Source organism: Athene cunicularia (assembly GCF_003259725.1).
Source record: "Athene cunicularia isolate RWA chromosome 8 unlocalized genomic scaffold, athCun1 chr8_part1, whole genome shotgun sequence".
NCBI classification, from domain to species: domain Eukaryota; kingdom Metazoa; phylum Chordata; class Aves; order Strigiformes; family Strigidae; genus Athene; species Athene cunicularia.
Genome location: NW_020799109.1, coordinates 30,682,853 through 30,705,935, shown reverse-complemented (window position 1 = coordinate 30,705,935; position 23,083 = coordinate 30,682,853). Strand labels below are relative to the sequence as shown.

The following is a 23,083-nucleotide window of genomic DNA, read 5'->3' as shown; positions in this document are numbered from 1 at the left end:
ACCCCCAAATCTCTTTTGCTCATAAGTAGTTTATTTTTGGTGGGGTTTTTATTAGGGAACTTTTACATAATTGAGCTTATTCTGTAATTCATATGTTTGTTGAAATGCTTTGCAAATGTCAGTTTATATGCCTTATGCTACAATACCCTATGATTTGTTGCAAGGTGTAGTCATAAGGTTGAAACTCATTCACCTTTAATTGTCAGAACAGATTCAAGATAGCTGCTTATATCTAATGCCTACGTTGTGTTAAAATGACTGTATTTTTTTGTAGTTATAACTACAAAGATAGCACGTTGCAGTCCAGTATTGGTCTGTTGTTTTTAAACTGTAGTGTGGCTGTATTGGTCTGTTGTTTTTAAACTGTAGTGTGGCTTTGTGGTAGTAAGTATTGTGTTACATGCTATATTGAAAATTGCAGAAGGATGGTGATGCACAGGGGAGCATTTCTGGCATTTGACAGCTTTGAGTATCACTTAAACACCCCATCACCCCCCTGTACCCTGAAGTATTTTCTTTTGCTGGTGGCCATGACTGGTTCATCCCAAGCATTGTAATATTTCATGTGGGCAATAGGCTAATACTATTCAGCTGAATATTTATGAGCACAACAAAAAATACCTAGCCATAATGTCTGAAGCTAATAAAGTTATGCTTATCTAGTTTTAATTACACTTAATGAATGGTGTCTCTAAAGAGGTAGTTGTGCTCATTTCAGCCTGACTGTTGATTTTCATTTCTTTAATCCCCAGACCATTTTGTCTGAATCCAAAAATTAACATTCAGTGGAATGAATGAGGACATTTATATTTGTAAGAGCTATATTCTGACTCATGAAATCACAGCAAGTGAATGGCAGTGTCTTGCATTCTGGGTTGCTTTTAGTTGTTTTTGTGATCGGTATCCATGGGACTGTTGGGATGTTGTACTTTATGCTGCTTTGTGCAGAGGAGGCTGACAGCTGGTGCATGCAAGAATATTATCTGTGATTACCTTGATCATGGGAAATTATTGCGTGGGAACTATCTGAGGAGAGGATAATTGTGTCCTAGTGATGACTTGTGTCCTGTATTTTCTTTGCAGGAAGATAGGGGTTTGAAGAGATGCAGCTTTCTTAGAGGCAGCCAAAGAGTGAAAGTGTGGAGATTAGAAGAAAGGACTCCTGGTGAAGTAAAGATTTGGGGTTTTGGTTGGAGAAGCTTTTCCTTTGATAACAGGCCAGACAGGGTCAAAAGGAAGTGGCTGGAGGAGGAAAAACAGCCTTTGCTTTCCAGAGGAGGAGCCATGTCTATAGCAGTTGGATTTGAAGTCTTTGGCAAAGCTTCACATTTTGACTGTTGAGTCTCTGGAAAGAGAAACTTCAGCTGCGAGGCCTGACAGGGCAGGATCCCCGCGAGGGCAGCGGGAGATGCTTATGGTGTAGGGCCTGTCTGTGGCATGTCAGCACTTACCTCACAGCCCAGGAGGGCAGCTGGTCCTTGCTATTTCCCTTCAGGGGTAAGCAAGCCCAGGCTTGGGAAGTATGAAAGAAACTGTGTCAGACTTTTCTCAAAATTCTATGTCCTTAAAGATAGGCCTAAAACACAGTTGTCAGAGCATGCAGAAAGGGAAACTGTACCCAGTGGTTCAGATATCCTGGAAAACTCAGTCCTCAGAACCTTAACTCTTGTAGTTAGGGCCTGTAGTGAGAGCGTAAGTTCTGCCATGGCAAAATTTTCTTCAGGCAAAGCTCCCTGGCTTGCCTTTCCACAAATGCTACCCGTAATGGAACTTGGCGCAAGATGAAAATTGACTGCATGCTTACACAACGAGCGCTTCCTAGGCACATTGACCCTTTTTTCCTTAAAATAACAAACCCGAAGGAAAGTATTTCGGTTTTAGGTCTTTGTTTTCTTTCCAAATAATGAATGGCATAGATTTGTAATGCTAACAATATGTGATTTAGGATTCAAAGCAATAGCATTTTAGAAGTAAGCAAACATGGACAAGATTATCTCAGTGTCCTTATTTGTACCATTGCTCTGCTGTAGGATTACTCGATCGCTGGCTTTAACTGATTAACTTGTATTATTGTTTAGCCTTATACTTTCTGTGGTGGTACTTTCTCTGGTAGTTACTCAAGAGACTCTTTAGACTCTTCTGAAAAATACTTCATAATCCTGTAAAACATCACTTGTTTAAAGGAAGCTGTTTATATAAACAACAGGCTAATGCATGAAACTCTTGACATGTTAGCATTGAAACCAACTGTCCTCTGCATGGTTTTGTTATTACTGTGAGGAAAGCTGAAGCTAGACATCTGGTCTTCTGTGGGTGAGAGCTCTTCACAAGCTAAAGAACTGCTTGTTAGTGAAGTTAAAGTGAAGTTAAAAAGTATTTTGTACAGAAAAGGTAAAAAAAAAAAATACTGAAATAGTTAGGTCTCAAATAAGCTTATGTTTTAGAGAGCAGGCAGTCTTTTTATTCCTTACGGGGAATATGCTGATCATTTTAATGTGTGCATTTGATACAGGAACATCCTTCTCAAAAACAACTTGTCTGAAAACTGATGTGGAAAGGACCCAGATTATTGACAGTGGCATGTGAGAACTGGTAGTGAGCAAATACACTTTTACAGCTCACGTGTGTATTTGTCAGCTGTCACCACACATTGCTATTGATGCTCTCTAAAGGTTTGAGACCTAGGGGATTGGAGTTATGTGTCGGTTTAATAGTTTCTTGTCTTTGTATGTTTGAATTCTAGTTCTTGAGATTTGTTTATTTTGCAAAGCTCTCCAGTTCTCTTCATCCTACCTCCCCTCTCACAGACAAATCTCTCATTGTTTAAAAAATGAAATACAAGAAAGTACACTGCCAAGTCTGATTGCAAGTTGTAAGCAGACCTGCTTATTCATTTTGTCTCTGACTTGAGCTGCTTTTGCATGCTTTATAGGAACTGAAGCACTTTCCTGTATCCCATGCTCTTGACGACTCCTGAGTAAAACCTTACAATCTTCTGAGATTATTGCATACTTCTGTGGTGGTGCTAAGGTCAGACTTCTAGCTATATCTCACTCATCCTAAGCTGAGTTGCTCTAGATTTTCTTCTACTTACATCTATGGGTTTACAGTGCATTTTCATAGAAAAAATAAAAGCCTTTTTAATGTAGTCACTCTTATAGCAGTTTTCCTCTATCAGTCATTTAGTGACACAGATGCTTTAGCAACGGTTTTGATAAATGACTACCAGAAAATCTGCCAAACTTCAAATTCTTGCAGTGTGTCTCCATCTATCTTATCACTTCTATATACTCTGGCTACACTTGTACGTGAACAGGCTTTGTCAGTGTCACCGCTCCAGGTAGTGCCTCTGAATGAGCTGCATGTGAGAGGAGGAAGGTGAAGACACAGATCTGAATAGCTCCCAGTTGCCTACAGTCATCTCCACTCAAGCAACACTTCTTTTACATTACTGATCAAGTGTGCTGTCTGTGTCCTGTATAAATAGACTTAGTAACCAGTTCCCCTGCAAGCTTTATTAAGCGGTGAAGACTTGCATGCTTACTATACTGAGACACAAGGGTTTTCAGGCTGGAGTTGCTGAGTGCATGGTGCTTACTTAGCAAGGGCAGGCCTCTGGCTGCAGTGTGGCTGGCAGTAGGTTTCCTGTCAGCCCTCCCGTAGCTTGATAAAACAAGTTTGGTTCAAGCATTGATGTCTTGAAATGATAGCCCTTTCCTTTATTGAGGCAGTACTAAATGATACTGAGATTTATTCTTACTGAAAATAAGATGAAGTTTTGAAAAGGAATGGAAGAGGAAGGGATAATCGTACAGTTTGCTGTGACAGAGGTGAATCATTTGTCTTGATGTTGGTTTTTATGATTTCTGACTGTGACTTCCACCCTCACATGCATGTGTAACTGTCATGTGAAGATCTGACTCTTATTTATGATGTCTCAATATTAGAAATGACCTGTGTCAGGAAAAGCCTTCAGTCCGAAGACTTGTAGAAAGCATGGGGTAACCTAGGAAGGTGTTGAATGCTCTGGCAGGGTGGGAGGTGAGACCCTTGACTTTGTGGAGTTAGGCATTAAGAGGTTTATATGTCTTTTATTGTTAATACATTATCTCAAGGAAGTGGCTGAGCTAGTCGCCCTGGTACTTCAGAAATTCAGTGAGATAGCAGTGCACATAATTAAGGAAGGAGCAAACCAACATATGTCTGTAAAAGATGGTGCAAAATTTTCTTGATCTTGATCCTGCAGAGACAAATCCTATACGTGTCCGAAATCAGGCTGGTGCCCTCCTACATGCTTGTTGGGTGTGGGCGAGCACAGTGAGGGTGGAGGAGCTGTGGGGGAGCTGAGCTGGGCAGCCTTGCACTGCCCATATGCAGGCACCTCTGCTGGGGCACTGTCCCATGCTGCATCCAGGCTGGGCTAGCTATTAGGGCTACCCATATCCTATACAGTACCACTGATGACTTTTTTTAACCCTCCTCAAACAGATACGTGACTGCTGCAGCCATTGTTTTAGCTGTGCTAACAAGGTGGTTCTTCACTGGCTTATCCTCAGCAGCAGGGAGCTGTATACAAGTTGCCACAAAACCTGCCTGAGGTGCTCGTTATAATGACAGATCGTTACCTCCTGCTTAGATATACTCTAATAGCTGCAAAAGGGGAAAACTTCTTTCCAGGAAATGCGTTTTTCCTTCTTCATTGTGGAGTTTCTTCTGAGCTTTCTATGAGTGTTACATGTCTGTAAACACAAGTGAAGGTCCTTATATATAATTGTAAAATGCCATTGGGTTTGTCTGGAGGGAATTATATGTGTAGAGCAGGAGTTTTGAGTTACTTTAACAAAAGACATGAATGGCTCAAATGTACTAATTGAGAAATTTGTGTTTGTGCAGCAACCAAAACAATTTATTGTGTGCATATGTAGCATTTTGAATTTGCTGGATACTAGCTCTACAACAGCCTAGCTGTGCTGTGCAGCATATGTGCCCAGACTTCTGATACCTTCCTACTGTTACTGTGGAAACTATCATTTCTAACACCGGACTACTATGTCCCTGAAACAGTTTTGGTTTTTTTTTCTGCTGAGGCAAAAGGGGACAAAGTTTGCAGATGAGAAGGAAATACTCTTGTGTAGTATGAGCCCAGCTGGTGCACTGACCGTATTTGATTTACATGGTTGTGCTTGATGGGGAATCATGTGTTCAGATAGATGTAGCTACATTTATTTTAATGGTGAAACTCCAGGTAGTCATGCTATATATGAATTTATACACATGAAACTAAGGAGGCCTATACTGAGAAATGGAAACTATAGAATGCAAGGAGAAGAAAACCATCCTTAACAAGTTATATGTTTCTCAATCATCAAGTATGTGGAGGGGAAAAAAGTGACAGCATAGAGCCTCCTCAGTTGTACTAGATGATCATGGTAGGTCCCTTCCAACTGAAATACTGTATGTTTCTGTGTTTCATCAGACTCCCTCCCTGCCCCCAGCAGGCCCAGGCTGAATTGAAAACACATATAGTAATCTCAGCTCTGAATAACTTCTGCATGGCTATATAATTTCAAAGAGAAATGCTTTCAGGGTGATGATAGGTTTTGTCTACATCTGTAATGTCTCATTTGTCTCTGGATACCCAACAGCCTTCGCTTTGTTTATTCAGAGGTGAGCAAACATGAAGCTGAATGTATTTTACAACGATCAATGTAAATCAATGTGAAAAATGGAGTTAATTATAAAATATATATACACATTTATATTTAGCAAGGTTTACTAGATTGATTGCTCCTAAACCTAGAGCTTGACTCCTCTTATGTGCAAAGAATTCACAAAGAGACAGTCATAGCCCAAGGACAGTGAAGTGTGGTCACTGATGGATAAAATAAAATTCAAGTCTGTTTGCATTTTAATGGATTTTAATCACATGAGAGTTTGGGAGAGAAAAAATAGATTTTTTTTTTTTTTTTTTTTTCTTCAGGGCTAGCAAAACTGGTTGCAGGTACCAATATGATTTTAGATTCTTGTACTGTTGTTAAAAGAGGCTTTTAGAAAGACAAGGGATGTGCATGATCATCATCATTAGTCACTGAGAACAGAACAAATAGTACTGGTCTGTAGATGTGTCAGGGAAAGCAGAGCTTGAAGTTTTTGGCACACTAAGTAATAAGGAGGAAATGAACAAGATGCCACGCATGGTTTTTATCACCAGAGATTTACAAAAATAAATTTGACATCCATCAAGGGTTGGGGAGTAGGGTACCATCCTGCTCTGATGTGGAAGCAGCATGGTCTTTAACAAACTGAAACTCTTGAAGAAAGTGAGTGGTTACTTAGTCTTTCGCTCTTTGGTGCTACCTCTCATCTGTTTGTCATGGCTGCTGTCTGTGACAAGATCATCATGTGTATTTTAAATGTTCGTGCTTTGTACTGCTAGCATGGACTAGCGCTGCCTGATTCACCACTCCCTCCTGCTGTCTCTCATGCCTCATTCATGCTTTATCGGCTGCTACTTGTTTCATCTGAAACTCAATTCTCTGTGTGATAATATTGGGTGGAATTTATTCCTCAACCCCCAGAAATAATCTTTGTTCAAGAACACCATTACAAAGACAGCTAAGCGGAGTATTTTCTGATAATACTGTCATTTAAAAGGGGGGTGTGTGGAGTGGAGGATGTTTAAAATGCCAAGATATTTTATAACAGTCAGAAAATAGAGAAGCTCAAATTTTTTTGCCTCTTATTTTCTTTTGTTATATCACTAAGTGGATGTTTGTGTCTGTTTATACTCTGATTTCGTGTGTGTTTTGAAATCTCATTGTACTCAGTGGTGGAAAGTTGGCTGCTTAAGTAAAGGCATGCTAAGGACAGCTATCTACAGTAGCTGGAAGGAAATGCTTCTCAAATGTATTGTCCAAGTTGGTTCTAGTTAATGGTCTCTTGGGTACGTGAACTTTCCTTACCTTCTCCACCCATCGTCTGGCAGCAAACAGAATTCTTAGCATTTCAATTTAAAAATAAATTAATTAATAAAAATCTCTGGTGCCCTTTAAAATTGTTTCCCAATAGGAATGAAATTAATTTCAGTAATAACTCATAAAATCACTTGTGTGGGTTGATTATTCCTGCAGGAAGGGAATCCCACAAAACAGTAACGTAAAGCAAATATCTTCAAACTGAATGAAAATATAATATTTATATAAAGATTCTCCTCTTCCTTTCCTCCTGGTCTGGTTGGATTTACTGTTACAAAATGCAGTTGCACAGCGGGACTGCTAATTAGGTGTTATCAGGCCTGTTTCTGCAGGGTTGTGACCTATAAATTTCTGCTTAGTGTTGCTATAGGAAAGATGTTTTCTCTCTGCTGGCTATTTATCCTTATTAGGTTTGTTCTCCTTCTAGGATTTTGGAGATGAGCAGCTGTGGCTTTACCTTTCTGATAGAAGGAGGTTTGGATTTGCTGGGGGGGCTTCATGATGCCAGTTCACAAAGTATATGGCAGGGAAAACATTTGGAAGCAAGTGCATGTTTGCGCTCAGGGGATTTGTGGCATTACCACTAAAATCAGATAAAAAACCAGCACCGTGAATAATGAAAGGTTTAGTATTCACAAGCTTTATATTTTGCAGGTTTTGGGGAATGTAGCAGGGTTAAGGAAGAAAAAAATGTAGGCGTGGGTTCTAGGGTGGAAGGTGTTTGGGGTGAGGATGTGGGGTTGCCTTTATTCCTCATAGCCTAGCTTATTGGAGAGAGGAGGAAAGGTATTAAGTAGAGGGAAAAACCCAGTAAAGAATACCTGAAATACTGTGCCCTAGCTACAGATCCTTTTAATTAGCTAGCCCATCATCAAAGGATACATTAATCATGCTTATTTGAGTCTGCTAAAAGCATAGTAAACCTGCTCTGCCTGTTTTGGTGGTATCTTCAGAGCCTTGATCTCAGCAGGGCTGAGATGTCCACGCCGAGCTGGCCTACAAGAATGTATTTCTTCTGACACAGTGTTAGCTCAGCACTTGCAGTTTCTCCACCCTGGCACTGTTATTTCTTCCCATGTTGCCTCTTTCTTTCACAGTTAGTTTCCCTCAACATCATATAGAGTAGGCAAGAAGATACAACCCACTATATTCTGAAAGTTCGGAACAAAATTGAGCTTTAATTTACAAATATTGACATCATGTGGCAATAAGGAGATCAAAGCACTCTGAGTCAGGAGGCTCCAGAGCCTTAATCTGAGCCAGCAACTCAGTGTCCTGCCTTGGCCAAATTGGTGGTGACCTCCTTATGCTTAACCAAAGTGGATTTTTCTCCCGAAGTCAGCTTTCCCTCCCTCAAAACAGGAACAATAGCTGGGTTAAATTACAAAGGGAAACTAACCTCATATAACCTTTAACTAGAGGTTAGCGATGATAAAAGAGGTATTACAGGTCGTTACCTTGCTGTACTGGATTAAATGTGGGATTCAGATTATTTGCAATAAAACATGTCTTTGAATAAATGTAAATATGGCTCGGAATCCCCATTGCATTTATGCAAGATCTGGTCTCCTTCCTCTAAAGTTCTGTGTCTAAACCATCTTCAAAAGATGTAAAAAGTCCAATCCTCTGTATATTAGCATGGCATTACTGAGATTTATGAAGACTTGTCAGATGTTGGGGAGAAAAACAGGATGAGGAATGTTCTGGTGCTTTTGTATGGGGTTTTGTTTTTAAGTAGGTCAAATCAATGAATTGATGTATAATAGCTGGTTCCAGGTGGTTCTGAAAACATTTTGAAGATGCCAGAAGGAAGGAGAGTGAGTCTTTTTAAATAGCACTGGGTGTACTGCAGGGCTTCGTTTACATTATATTTGAATCCCTCGAGGTGGTCCCTTACCAAGTCATTTGTTTTAAGTGGTTAAAATATGAAAGCTAAGTTTAGCCTATATGCTTGAATGACCTGGATAATATGAAAAAAAAAAAATGCACATCATTGTAGTAGATTTTAGTGTCCTGAGAACTCTCCCTTCAACAAGGGAAATAAACTTGTCTGTCTGAGACATCAGCGGTGGTTTCCTATATTTTATTCTCCCAAAAGTCTGTTGAGGCAAAAAACAACCCAAAAGAAGCCCCTAGTCACTGATGCATATTCAGACTTCAAGAAACATTCACACTGAAAATAACTAAAGGAGTACATCAGCAACAGGCTGTGCAGTGATGGCAGGGTGACCGAGCATTTAAAACACCCAGGTATGGGAACGCATCACGTGACAGCTTTGTGATTTTTTTTTTTTTTTTAAAAGTCTTTATTTTTCCTTTTTTCTTCTCACTCACCATGAACACCACCAGACCCAGGGAGGGGTTGGTTTTTGAGACCACAGAGACTGAGTTTCTCTAGAGGTAGGTTTAAGGGGAGGGGAATTCAGCAATCCTGCCATTGTTTTGAGAAATGAAGTTTATGGGCTGAGATTGTTCAGATCAGTGACAATGAATATATCAGTTTTCTTGAAGGAAAGCCTAAGATGAAAGCTTCTAAGAGAAACAGCCTGCATGGTGTGATTCAGACGCATGTGAAAGCCTGGAAGATGGTATGTTTGTTCTTCAGTTGCTCAGTTAGAACTTGTGGTCACTATCTCATCACCTTGCCTGTTCCTGTGGCTCATTCTTGTCTCTGCAGAAATGCTTCTCTACATTTTGCTCTTCCCATAACTCCCTCCTTGGCAGAAGAAAGCAAAAGGGTCTTGCTCTCTTGAAGCTGGTCTGTGACAGATAAACATCAGCTGGTTGATGCTTTATTGGCAAAGGCTGGGGGGTAAAGCTGTCTGTAAACCTTTGGTAATGGCGCTTTGGCCAAGCTCCATGCACTGCTTGCAGTACACATGTTTAGATTTGACCACAAGTACATTAGTACTTTTTTTGTACTAGTGTGCACACAAAAAATGTGCAGGAACTGAGCAGAGTTTACTTTTAAATTGTTGGTTGGTTTGGGTTTTTTTCACAGCTGCCTTGGGCTGAGATCCTTTTTTAAGTTCAGGATGCTTTTCCTCTTGTCTTCTTCCAGCGCTTCTGCAAAGAATAAAGAATCAAGAGAGAACAGCCCAGTTTGGATGCTCGGTGCTAAAGAGGCTATAAAATGGAGATTAGGGGTTGGTGAGAGCAAGCATTACAGAGAAAAGAACAGAGGGAAGGGTATAGAGCTGGATAAGAAAAGAACCATGCATAAATTAGGAGGAAAAATGAGATTTTTTTCTCCCACTAATAATTAACTTTACTGCTATTCTCCATTTTCTGCTTCCTAAACCTCTCACGAAAGCCTCTCCTTGCTTTGGGGAGAAGTGTCACTTGAGAATCTTCTCAGAACTTGGCAGCTATGTAATAGGGGCATGTAATCTTTTATAATCCTCTCTACAGGTTTGTAATAACTATTTCTGTTTTGAGATTCCAAAGCATTTTGTAAGCCAAGTGGGAATTTAACTGTGAGAGAAAAATGTACTTAATATTCAGGAGCAAAGATGAGTGGTCCTGGGCAGGGAACAAGAACTGAATAAGAAGGAAGGAAAACCTGCTTAGTATTGTAGGAAGGGTCACAGCAACAGCTTTGAGCAACTGCGGGTTATTTGAAATCTTAGGTATCCTGGGAACCAAATTGGTTTTTTACACAGATAGCAGCTTCTGCGGTGGTGGTGTCATGAGACTTACAAGGCTGTACAATGAGCTGCTTGTTTGCGGGTGAGCGTGGGAGGCTGGGCTGAGCATGAAGCGCACCTGCGTGTTTTGTAAGGTCTCCACCTTGCTGGGGTTGTGTTTTCTGGTTCCACTTGTTGAGCTATGAAGTGTGCGGATGATTGTGTGATCTGAGGTTGCTGGCACCGATCCATTCAACAAGGTGTTGATGTCTCCCGATAGACTCACCTTTTACGCTGTCTGTCATGAACCTGACTGGGTACAGACCATGAGAACAGGGACGGACGGGGAGGCACAGCCGAGGGAAGCGGGGATCAGTTACCCTTTGTAAGTTTAGCAATCAGCTGTGCAGCATGTAAGAAGCTTAGAAGAGCTCAGCACTGTTGAAGCTAATTGGCAGCTTTAAACTGCTATTAAGAGCTCCCACACCTTTTGCTCAAAGAAACTGTACAGTGACAGTAAGCGGGTGCAACTTTCTGCTTTCTAATCAGAATTACCCTGCCAGGCCAATTTTAGCTTTATGCTTAATTTTTGCTTCTGCTGCTATCTCCTTAGCTCTCATTTTTTAGGACTTTGCAAGAAAGCTCGAGACTGTTGGCACACGCAGCATCTGCTCACTAAACTACTTGTAAGATTTTAAGACTTGCGGTTTCTTTTTTGGAACGACTCCATGATTTTCCCTTTTGAAAAGAAAATCTTGGTGAAACGGCTTGCATGGTTGTGGCCTAACTGAAATTGTGCTCTCGAGCTTCCACAGGGTGCTTGGGTACCGAGGAACACTGAACCCTTTTAGCAAATATTAGGAGCTGAGGGTGGTAAACATGTTAGCACAGGTCTTGGGAAAGGTTTAGTTTTTGAATTGCATGTGTTACAGGGAAATGAGAGGGGAAATCTTGGCTGATCTCTACTGAAATCTCAGCCTTGGTGTGAAAACTACTGAGCTTTTGATAGGCAAAGTGGGGACGTTGCAAGCATAGGGCAGATGTACTGACTCAGGACCAAGTTAAATTGGCAGAGCCGTCAGAGAGCTCAGCTGGGGGAGTGAGCCTGCTGTACCTTGCTCGCTGCCCGCCGTCTCTTGTACAAACAAGTCTAAATCTCTCCTAGGGAAGGAATGAAGGGGTGGGAATGATGTCAGTAACAGAGAGGGGAGGCAACAAGAGCTCATCACTCTGGGAGATGCCAAGCTCGTTGAACGGTAGCATTCTGTATTTTGTCTCCTGCTGGTTGCAAAGGAGACAGCCCTTGGCTGGCTGTTAGGTATTCGTTCATCTGATGGCTTAGCCCTTCCCACATAAAAATTGCTCCTTAGATATTTTTTTTTTTTTAATGCAGAACTTCTGCAAGAAATTTAATAGTCTGGCTGGTAGCTCTGGTAGTGAACAAAATGTTGATGCTCACTCTTTGAGCTTGAAAGGTTAATCTTGCTTCCTCTGTGTTGAGGTGAGATTGCTGCATGTGAGAAATTTCAAGCAGAGAAGCAACCCTTCTCCCACCCTGTCACAGGTCTCATTAAAGCTTTACAGCAGCTGGTGGAAAAAAACTGAGCCCTTATCTGTTTACAGAAGAGACTCGGTCCTCATTCAGAGGAGGGAAAAATCCTCAAAACCTTACCCATAAACAGTGAGCAGCAGATACCTTCAGACTTCTCATCTCTAAATTTATAGAGATTCCTACACCCAGAGTTGACATACTGATGGTAGGGAAATGGAAGCACAATACGCAAAAAAATTGCCATGGTGATATTTCTATGAGGGTACAGGGAATGAAGACTGCACCTGACTGAACAGGTTTTATGTCAATATGTCTGTGGCTTATGAGGCTCTCCATTAGGATAATGGAAAACCAGATTGCGCCTGATCACTGCCACTCAATAAAAGAATAGTGGAAAGTTAATAGGTTAGATTGGCAAGATTGGCCTATGCTAGAAAAATTAAAGATCTTGTGAAGAATTTGTGTTACAGTGCCAAATATGTTGGAATCCGAGAAAGTCAAGGTGCTGATCATGGCTTCTGCCAGCTTCTAAAACACCATTTTCACCTACTTAAACCTTTTATGGCTTTATTCTGTGCAGAATGGGTTTTCCAGGTAGCGTTTTGGCTGTAACCAGCTGGTGTGAGAGCTTTTGAGATCTTTGATGGTTGGACTAAGCTTTCTTTACCTCTTACTCGTGATATTAGGTTTCCATGCAAGCACTTGGTTGTCGCTGCATGCAGCTGCTGGAGGAGAGCAACTGGATTCAGCTGAATTGAGGGCTAGGCATTGCATGTGTAGTTTGTTGAGCATGGCTATTAAATATAACAGAAAGAATTCACACTAAATACTTACCTCTGTAATAACATCCTACATAATAGCGTACCTCTCATCCCAAAGGATCTGCTCATGCTGTCTACACTTAAAATAACACCTACTTCACCAGAGAGATCTGTTGCTGACCACGAAAAAGTTGGTATCTCTTAACTGGAGCCATGCCACACAATGATTTAGAGGGGCAAGTGAGCAATGCCATATCTCACAGTAGCTACAAGAAGCTTCCTAGAAAACTTAAGTCATTGCCCATGTTATGATTTGCAATAAAATAGCAGGATTAATGGTATTATTTCTGTAATATGTACTGGTCATATCTATAAGTGTGTTGTGATTCAAAGAAGAATTAATCAACTCTGTGTCATGTTTTCTCTGTAGCATGTAAGTCCCTGCATTTCCACACACAATATGTGCTGAATTTTTCTTATATTATACAATTAGTTATCAGCATTGTATGTTCTGTGTTGGGACATTGTGGTGGTTGTCCGTACACGCTTGAAGGATGAGTGTCCCCTTCTCCCAGGTGATTTTGTGCATCATGATAGGTTTTCTCTGAATACTTGTTTCTGACAGTGTCTGTCTGCAGTCCTCCTTAGATAAGAAACCATTAGGTATGGCTGGGAGCTGGTTTGAGAAATAAGAAATGTAAACAAAAGCTATATATATCACCATGAGAGAAAGTAGAAGTTGTCTTGATTGTGCTTTTCCTAGCAGACCCTCAGCAACTGACCCCTGCTCTGTGTAAATGTTGAGAGATTGTCCCTCTTTTAGCTCACCCAGGGTTGCTCCAATGCCTGTGTCTGTTCTCAGCGCAGCAACGCTTGAATTCTCTTCTATTTTAAATCCAAATCTTGCAGATCTTCATCTGAGCATCACACAGCTGTCCGAAATAGTTGCATATACACACACAGCTGTATGTCCCATAACTACTGTTGTTGTTTATTTTTGCTTACATGAGTGACTTCTTTTGTGGTAATCATGCTTTATTACAAGATGCAGGTTTAAGGAAAGGAAATGTGTTGAGACACGGTATATTTCCATTTCTGCCATATCTTTCCCTTGAATCATGAGCTTCAGCTTTTAGAGAGGGTGTAAGTTTAGTGAAGTGCTTTAATTGCTATTTATCTTTGAAGCTTCATGTCAATAGTAAGGCTTGTTACAGCTTCTATTCAACTGCTTGATAAAGTTTCAAACTCATGATTATTCGAACTGGACTGCCTGCTCCTTCGGTCGGGCTATTGACAAGCTCTCAGATGACAGCACTTACCTAAAGTTCTCTGAGTTCTGTCTCTATGGTAAGTACATCAAACACCATGGAAACATTGACATTGGACAAGTAGACGTGTTGTCAAAAGGTGTTAGGGCTCCTACTAATCTCTCTTCAAGGGGAAAAAAAAAAAAAATCCTCCCTGCATACAAACTTGGCCACTACATTAGTTACTCAGCTGCTTGGCAGCTCCTTATTGGAAATACTAGGAACAGAATATGGACCCTAATAAAGTCAATGAAAATCTGGCAAGTACTTCAGTAAGCCCTTGATTTCACCATGAGAAGAGTGTGGTTCAAAAAAGGAGCTTTGACACATAGCAGGACTGCTCTTGTCATCACTGGGATTGAGGTTTATTTCTGTGCTTTTACTGATGGTAGGTAGGGACAAGGAGGCTGAAGGCATTAATTTACCTTTAACGTAGTTTTCTTGGCCTCATTTCTGCTGATTCTGTGCTTTTCACTAGCTCTGAAGAGAAGATGCTGTTCTTCTGGTTCTAGAAGAGCTGTTGGGGACTAAATGGCACTGGAATGCCCATCATCTCTTGGAAATATTTTTCTGATTCTGCCCATTGCCTGCTTTTTTGGAAAGTATTCTCCACTTGTGAATGCATTTGGAATTTAAAAAAAGAATTGTTACATATTTACAATAGAATATTCAGAAATGTTCCCATCTGATAGCACTAGTACTACTCCCTAAATACTACTAAGCTGCCATCAGTTTTCATAAAATGTCTTACCCTTTCTGTGGGGATCAACTTGGCACTGGCTGCTTCTTTCCTTGTTCCCTTACCCTGCACCAGTCAACACTTTTTTTGTTGTTGTTGTTGTAATGCGATTGTGGCATAACCGTTCCATTTTTTCCCTCCTTTTTTAAAAATAAGCTCTGTACTTAAAGAATAATAAGGTACAAGTTGTCACTTGGCTGAGAGAAAGGGAGCTTTGTGGATATTTATAACATGCCCAATGGCATTTCAGAACCCTGAGGAAAAACAACACAGTTTCCAATCTTCAGCTGTGTCGGATGTGGCAGGCGGGCATCGATGCTCTTCTTGGTTCAGCAGGGGAGGATGTACCGAGAAGGGGATTTTTTCCAAGCTGTTACTTAACTGATATTAGCATTTGAAGGCACATAAGGCATGACCTTTAATCCTATGTGTAGACTAACAGATCTTCTTGCTTGAATGCCTCATTGTAATGATGCAGAATGGAAAGGATTGCATCAGACCAGAGAAAGAAATCTGTCACCAAAAGTTTCAGATTTAGGTGTGTGGCTGTGTGAGCCCATCCCATCTGCAAAGAGCTTTCAGATGCACAGCCCTGATCTCTCTCCAACTCCTGTTTGAAATTGCATTCACCAGTGAGTTAGCCTCCAAAGCACAAGCTTTCCTGTGTGAGCTGATAGATAGTAGCCCCAAAGTGAGAAAGGGCAGCCCTGACTTTTGGTCTGTTCCAAAAGCATAAGTGGTCCTAGTTACACATGGATTCTGCCATTCACTTCCATAGCAATTCAAACAGTGGTGATAAATTAGTTTTATGAGGCATTAGTAGAAGAGGTCGGTGGGTTTTATTACATTAATGTGAAAAGTTGGAGCCAGAATGTAAAATGAAAACTGAAGATGAAGAGTACTGGAAAGCAGAACAGGGTTTGTGAAGCAACCAAATGTGTATGTGATACTGTGTAAAGTCCCAAAGAGCCTTCAGTCTAAACTGGTAACATATTTCAGAGTAAGTTTTGAAGTTACAGCTGTTGCGAGAGGCTCTGAAGAGGTCAACCATGCAGAAAGGCTAGCTGAGAAATAATTTAAACAGGTAGGACAAATGTGCCAAAGCTACGCTGCAATTTTTGTTGCAGCGAGTTTTCTTGTAACGTGTATTCAGCATCTGTCTAGTTTGTGAGATGGACTTGTAGCATCAGCCTCGGGCAAGGACTGAAGTTACAGGATCTGATACATCAGAAAACCAGCTTGCAGCTTCTCCTCTTTGTTGAAGAGAGTGCTTGGTCAGCCTGCAGGGGTGGTGGGGCTGTGTCCCGACACGTGTTCAAAAGGATACCAATACAAACACAAATATTAATGCAGTGGTGTTTTGTAGTGGTGATTGACAGGTCCAGACACCAAGATGGCATGTTACTCTGCCAGCAGCCTGTGGAAAGCTGTTCTGACATAGCCAACCCACTTGGCAGCAGAACCGTGGCTAGCCTGCAGCGCCTGATGACTCAGTTAAGTCCTGGAGTTGTTATTGCAGTGGAAGAAGTCGTTCTGTTCTTTAATTCCTTTGTGCAGTGCATAGATCAGTGGATGGTATCCTGCCAAGGCCTGTAGTTTGTAGAAACGATAATGTGAGTCTTTTGGGTCTGGGCAAGTTGTGAGTGTAGATTCTGCATTGGAGCTAATGGTCCAGAAGGGTTTTCTTTTGCTGTGAGAAAGTGTACCAGCAGTTCAAAATATAGTTTACTTCGTTATCACTCTGTAGCAGCTGGAGGCACTCTCCCGCTGCTAGCCCACCCACATGAGCAGGACGGGTGATGCCTTCATCCTTTATTCCCCTTGATGATTCATCATGTTTTTTCATTACCCGAGACTAGGTCCCCAGAGTTCTGGTCTTCACGTTTCTGTTGCACACTCATGCCCCAAGCCCATGGCTTCATCCTTCTTGCTCATCTTCCCTCTGTCAGCCTGTTGCTCATAGGTTTGTCATACTTAGTTGCAGGTAGGGTTCATGTGCTGCTGTTTGGGAAACCAAGGTCTAAGCAGGAGCAATAGTGGCTTTATTTTGCATCTGGTTAGATTTTTGGTTGGATGCTATGATAAATGTGAGTTGAAGTTGTGCCAGAAATCTACCTAGAAGGTTAATGTCTGAGATGGACAGATACAAAACTTGCGAGAGAGCCTGTTCTTCTCCAGGAGTTTGAACAAATGGACTTTTGCATCACAGAGGTGGTTTCCCTTAATTATGCTTAGGCCCAAGTAGAGTTTTGGGCAATTTTGAGACACACAACGTTGCTTGTCACTATTAGGAACTGAGCTTTGTTAGGAGAGGTAACAGTGTGCAGCCTGATTCTGAGTCTCAGCTTCCCTGAGTTATCTTACCTGAAATTAGAGGAGCGAAGGTGCATTTCTTTATTATTCAGAGCAGTAGGAAGCATGCAGTCCTTTTCTTTGTCTTAAGGTATCAGATTGCCTGTTTCAAGGATTATTCTGAATGATCATAAAAATCCTAATGAAACATGAGGTTGAACTAGGACCTGAAAATCATCTTTCAGGTTAATGCTCAGCACATTCACTTCAATGTGGAGGCAAAGTTGCTAGTATATACAGAAGAGCGCGAAGACGTTCCAGATTTTTTAGTAATTGGGTGGGATTTAGCATACACAGGGTCTGCAAGGAGTGAAGTCAATCGGAGGGGTTCATTACTCAACGTTTCGTATTTGGACTTGCGCTCTTCCTTGCAGCTGGGAAGGTGCTGGGTGTTTGAGGATTCGCTGGCCTCTAGTGGTGAAGCTGGGTAGAAGCTACAAGAAGCATCTCTAGCTCTGTGCAAGCACTGGGTTAGTAGCATGTGTACTAGAAGGAAGCTAATGTTACAAAACACTTTGGTTTTGAACACTCATTTTGCCTAATGGGCTCCTGAAATATTAGTTGAAGGAGGTCCTGGACTCCTGTGCAGCAAGCCCTTTGATTTTTGCAGTGTCTGATTTAGACCCCTTAGAGGTAGTCCAGGCACTTCAGGAATCTACAGCATAAACATTGAGAGTGGTTGATTTTTAGATCAATGCAAGTAAAGTTGTACAGAACTAGAGTGCAAAATAAAAATGAAACTTAATGTTACAAAGCAACCAGAAGTTAATCTCAAAGATTTAGAATGAGATGATTTGAAACTGTTTTCTAAATATATATAAATGGTGCTACCCATGGCTCTGTTGTATACGTCCTTTTTTCTATTACTCATACAGGATTTCTGTCTTCTGTAAAGAGATTTTCATAAGTTGCCTGCACACTTGGATACCTAGGGCAGCTTTCTTTGCACCCGGTCTTCTCCTAGCACTTGCCTTGCTGCTCCACAGCTTTCTCTGCATTTGAGCTTGGCTGCTTGGCAGTGAAGTCTTGTCTGTCTGCTGCACTTGTTTGTGTGATTTCCTTTCCCAGTCTTGGAGAAAACTTCCTAGTAGTGAGAGGCACAATGTGATATATAGCTCAAGCCTGAGAGACTTAAGGGATTTTATTTTTAAAATAAATTATAAAAGATCAGCACTGGGAGCCAAACAAGTTGGATTTTATTTTGATTGGTTGGGCGGGTGGAGGTTTGGGGGTTTTTTTTGTTTGAGTTTTTGCCACTATAGTGGCGGTGGATAAATGAAAATTCTGGAAGACTGCTATCTGACACAATTTAATCAGATAGCTTCCCTACCAAAAGATATTAGTAAGCCCTTCTCAATTAAAGGGCTTCTCCATCCCATCCCTTCGCCTATCTGTCCTTAGTTCAAAAAAATATAATTTATTAAGATTTAGAGTACATTCAGGGCCCTACCCCATTTAACCATGGTTTTGAGAAGAGAGTGGAGGGAAGATTAGGTTCTCATGAGAGCTCTTGGGTGGGTTTTTTGATTATATTTCAGTCTTTGACAAAGGCATTTATATTCATCTCAGGTATTGCTGTTTTTGTAAGTCATGCTATAGATAAATAAGTATTCATAGTGTACCTTAGGTAGTGTTCCACATGGGTGCCTCCCAGGATTAGCATTTTGTCTTTTAATATGCTGAAACAGGCACAGCTAAGTACAAATTGCAGGTTTGGTTCACATCTAGCTGCAGAACAGCAAAAGGGAAGAAGGTGGTTCATGACACATGCTAATGATTCTGGTGTCACTGTTTTCTGTTCACAGATGTGAAAGGACCACCTACACACAGACTGTCCTGCGGCCAGTCCCCCTACACTGAAACGACGACATGGGAGAGGAAGTACTGCATCCTAACCGACAGCCAGCTGGTGCTGCTCAACAGGGAGAAGGAGGTGAGAGAAGCTCATGTTGGCCACCCAGGATGTACTTTTTGGCCTTTACTGGTAAAATAAGAAGGCAGCTTTTTTCATCTCACCTTTTATTTTGTTCATGAGTCTAGTGAAATATGTGAAAGGAGGGAAAAAGGGATCTAACCTATTCTGTGTGGCACGCCCAGTTATAATCCAGCGGTCCCAGATGCCAGTTGCATGGCAGAGGTGACAGCAAACTGTCTGCACCCAGAATTCCCTGCTGGAGTTTGCCAGCTGCATTGAAGTCTGCCACTACATCTTCCTGTGTTATTGCTTCTTTTAATGGTATTTAAAGCCACCACAGCTATATAAACCTACCTCCTCACATCACTGCAGACATAAAGGTATAGAAAAAGAGGTTGGTTTGTGTCTATATTGGAGTGCTGGGCAGGGAAGGTGTGTGCAGCCTTCACGCTGTACGACCATCCCTGCTTCAGTCACAGAGTAAATTGCTGGAGGCAGAGATTTGCCCTCTCTCTTGCTAAATGCAGCAAGGAAAATTGGGTGCCCCTTGGCACGGATGCTTAAATGTATCGCAACAATCTTTGCTTTAATTATAATATTACTCTGTGTGGGGGGTGTGTGTATATATATCATGTAGTACTTGGCATTGTGCCTTGCCATGGGGGTAATGACAATATGGTGAAAGAATAAGCATGTTTTAGTTAATTGAAACACTGAACAAACAAATGCTGATAACTCCCTCCTAGACTATGCCATGATATGGGTTTTTTTCTTGTGATTTTTGATGTCTACACACTGTCACTAATACTTTGATAACGCTCCTGGGTTTGTTTGTTTAATTATTCTGCTATAGATTTACCCTGTTTAAAAAATAAATATTTCAGGAGGAATTATAAAATCAGAATGTTTTCAAATTACTGAAATAGATTTTATTACTTATAAATGCCCATGAATTTGTGTCTAATTACCATGGTTTCCTACATTTGGAGATGGCCTGAATTTTTGTGTGTTTTCCTGATTCTTTTGAAGCTTCTGTGTATAGCTGTCTACAGGCTCAGAGTATGAGACCTGTGTCTGCTGTAGCACTAAATGTAATTTATCTTCAGCTGTGATCAGATTTATTTACAAGGGCTGAAATATTTCCTTGCATAGGGAGAGTGGGAGGAAATGGTTTAGAGAAGGACTTGAGTTATTAGAAGGGAAAAACATCAATGTTAATGCGTAGGAGAGGTGATCAAATGCAGGGAAAATGGAAGGCCTATATCATGATGTTTGTTTACTATGTAATATTTTTTCTGGTCTGACAGGACTGTCACGTAAGGAATTAAAGTATATACTGAAGAAACTTAAGGACATGTGAAAATTATTCCTAAAACTGTACTGTACCAGCACAGCTGGGCTAAAAGGATGCATCTCATTAAAGGAATGTAATTGAAAACAACACTGTCTCGTATCACAAATAATTATCTGAAGGTGGTAATCATGCACTTAGGGGTTCTTAATTTCTCCTACCACATACAGTTGAAAGTATTTTGCTGGGGGTAAGATGAGTCTTTTGATTAGATCCTAAGGAGTAAATATTGGAAGTCTGACCATCACTGGTGTTAAGTGATTAAGTAAAAAGGTTAATGTATTAAGTTATTATATACTGTGTTTAAATACACTGTTTTTTTTGTCAGAAGCTGGGGAAATTCAGTATCAGACTATACAGAGCCTGGGTCTTAAGTATAGCAGTTACCCCAAAAAATCAAGCAGTAGAATAAATCTTTGCAGCATGCTCTCAAAGGAGCCTGCCTGCACTATCACAATGAGAAATAAGTTGTTTTCTAAAGAGCTGTGTGCAGATGGGCCAAGCAGACGTGCCTTTAGTGTAGGTGTGACTCCACATGCTGATAATGTGATTTGTTTCAGAAACTAGTAGCTGGAGTCAGATTTGCTATTCTGATTTTCAAGTAATTTGGGACTGCTCTTAAGTGAAAGGAAAAAGGGAACTCCTCACAGAGTCATAAGGACTCTGGAGGAAAATAAAAGGTTGTTTTTATCTAGCTTCCAAGTCTGTACACATGGCAGTGTATATACAATCCCTTATAGAAACACAAAACGTACAGGAGTAGAACTGCTCATTAAGAGAGAGACACAGAGTTGATACTCTGGATTTGCACCTTCTAATTTTTCTGAAATAGAAGTATCCTTTGTAGCTTTCATGAGTAAAGGAAGGGGAGTCAGCTCGGTTACATTTTCCTTGGCAAGTCATTTAGAGTTGAAAGAGGCTCTATGAAATGTGATCTAGAATTAAGAGTGAACAGAGGCCTAAGGCAGCAATGGGTAGATGCTTGGGAAGAGTATAATGACTGAAAAGTATGTAGGAGGGCAATCAAAAAAGCCCATGGGTGGGACCACAGCAAAAGACCAGGTGAACAAGGAAGAGGGAGGTTACTTAAGAAAATTGAAGGTTATGTTTAGAGTAAAATTCTTGGAAAGGTGATGCTGGAGGAGATTTTTGTTAACCTGAAACAAAGTGATAGTCAACCTGAGTTGAAGATGGAGAGATCCTGCTCTGAACATAGAAATTGCAGATAGAGTGGGTATGTCAGAATTTCTTTGGACTGCTGGAGAGGATCTGAGAAACAATGTGAGGGACAGAATGATACCCATCAGTAAGGGGCTGGGTGTGGGGGAAGAAGGAAGAGATGTTAACAGCAAAGTGCCCTTGCAACTCAAAGGGAACACTTGCATCATCACAAGGCGGTGCAATTTGAAAACTGAGTCTGAAGCATATAATTTTATTCTCTGTGCATCTGTTTGTTACTTCATGGAATAAAAAGCCAAGAATCTTAGCCTGTGTGAAATTGAAAGGGAAGAGAAATGTTTGATGTTTATAATACTTTGTAAAATAGTTATGCAAGTGTGTAAGTCAAAGCTAAAAAGTAGAAAAACATACAAAATGTAAATGGGTAAATGAAAGATGTCTTAATTGTTTCAAGTATAATGCTAAGTTTGGTTTCATTCAGTTAATGCTGTATTTTAACAGCATTATGAATTGCACAGATTTTTAACAGTGAGCAAACAGTACAGAAATAGAGGAGTAAGAAAACTCTTTTCTTACAATATCCCAGCACTATGGGGTTTGAAATAGAGTATGTGCAAGAGAGATTGTGTTCTGTGCAAGCACAAGAGAGGGTTGGAAATCAGAGAAATTTCAAGCTACAACTTGATCCAAAAATATCTGTAATTACTTAGACAAAAATAGTCTGACAGTATCACCTTGTGCAATGTATAAAAATATTAATTACTTGACACCTTGTCAGCTTTATAAAATGAAAATAGGTGCGACTGAAGAATGAAGATTATTAATGAAGGGAAGAGATTGATGCCCAAAAAGTAAGGAGAAAGAAAATGAATCCCTGTAGGGACATGAGAGACGACTTAACAAATAAGGAGTCATGAGTGACAAGAGGGAAATGTGCAATTACTACAACATATTGTGGTGTGGTAATATGTGGCAGCATCTTCCAACACTAGGAAAACAGGTCTAGATTGATTTACTTACAAATCAGGTATTTTTTCTATGAGAAAGACAGCTTCCCACTGTCAGGAAGGTGTAAATACTTTCATCCTTTGTGAAACCTGTTCCACAGTAAAAGCTGTGAGGGCACAGTAAAAGGGTCTGCAAAATCAGTGCCATTTAAACAGGGAAAGGGAATGAGTGTTTATGAAGAGCAGTTTCAGATAGATAATCCATTGCACAGCACTTTCATAAGGGATGTGACAAATGGCTGCATCTGGTTTTGGGCTTCTTTTTAGTTAGTCTTTGAAACTTGGCTGCTGTCCTGCAAAATGTTTTATTTTTGTGTTTA

At 40.7% G+C, this 23,083-nt stretch overlaps 1 protein-coding gene across 5 annotated transcripts in view; it reads left to right on the top strand.

Annotated features, from left to right (window-relative positions):
• RASAL2 (RAS protein activator like 2) overlaps positions 1–23,083 on the top strand; it is a 145,854-nt gene that overhangs the window by 25,395 nt on the left and 97,376 nt on the right. For all 5 annotated transcript variants that reach the window (XM_026853509.1, XM_026853508.1, XM_026853507.1 and 2 more), the window contains exon 2: positions 19,117–19,244. In XM_026853509.1, coding sequence (XP_026709310.1) covers positions 19,117–19,244 — 128 coding nt within the window. The remainder of the gene's footprint in view (positions 1–19,116; positions 19,245–23,083) is intronic.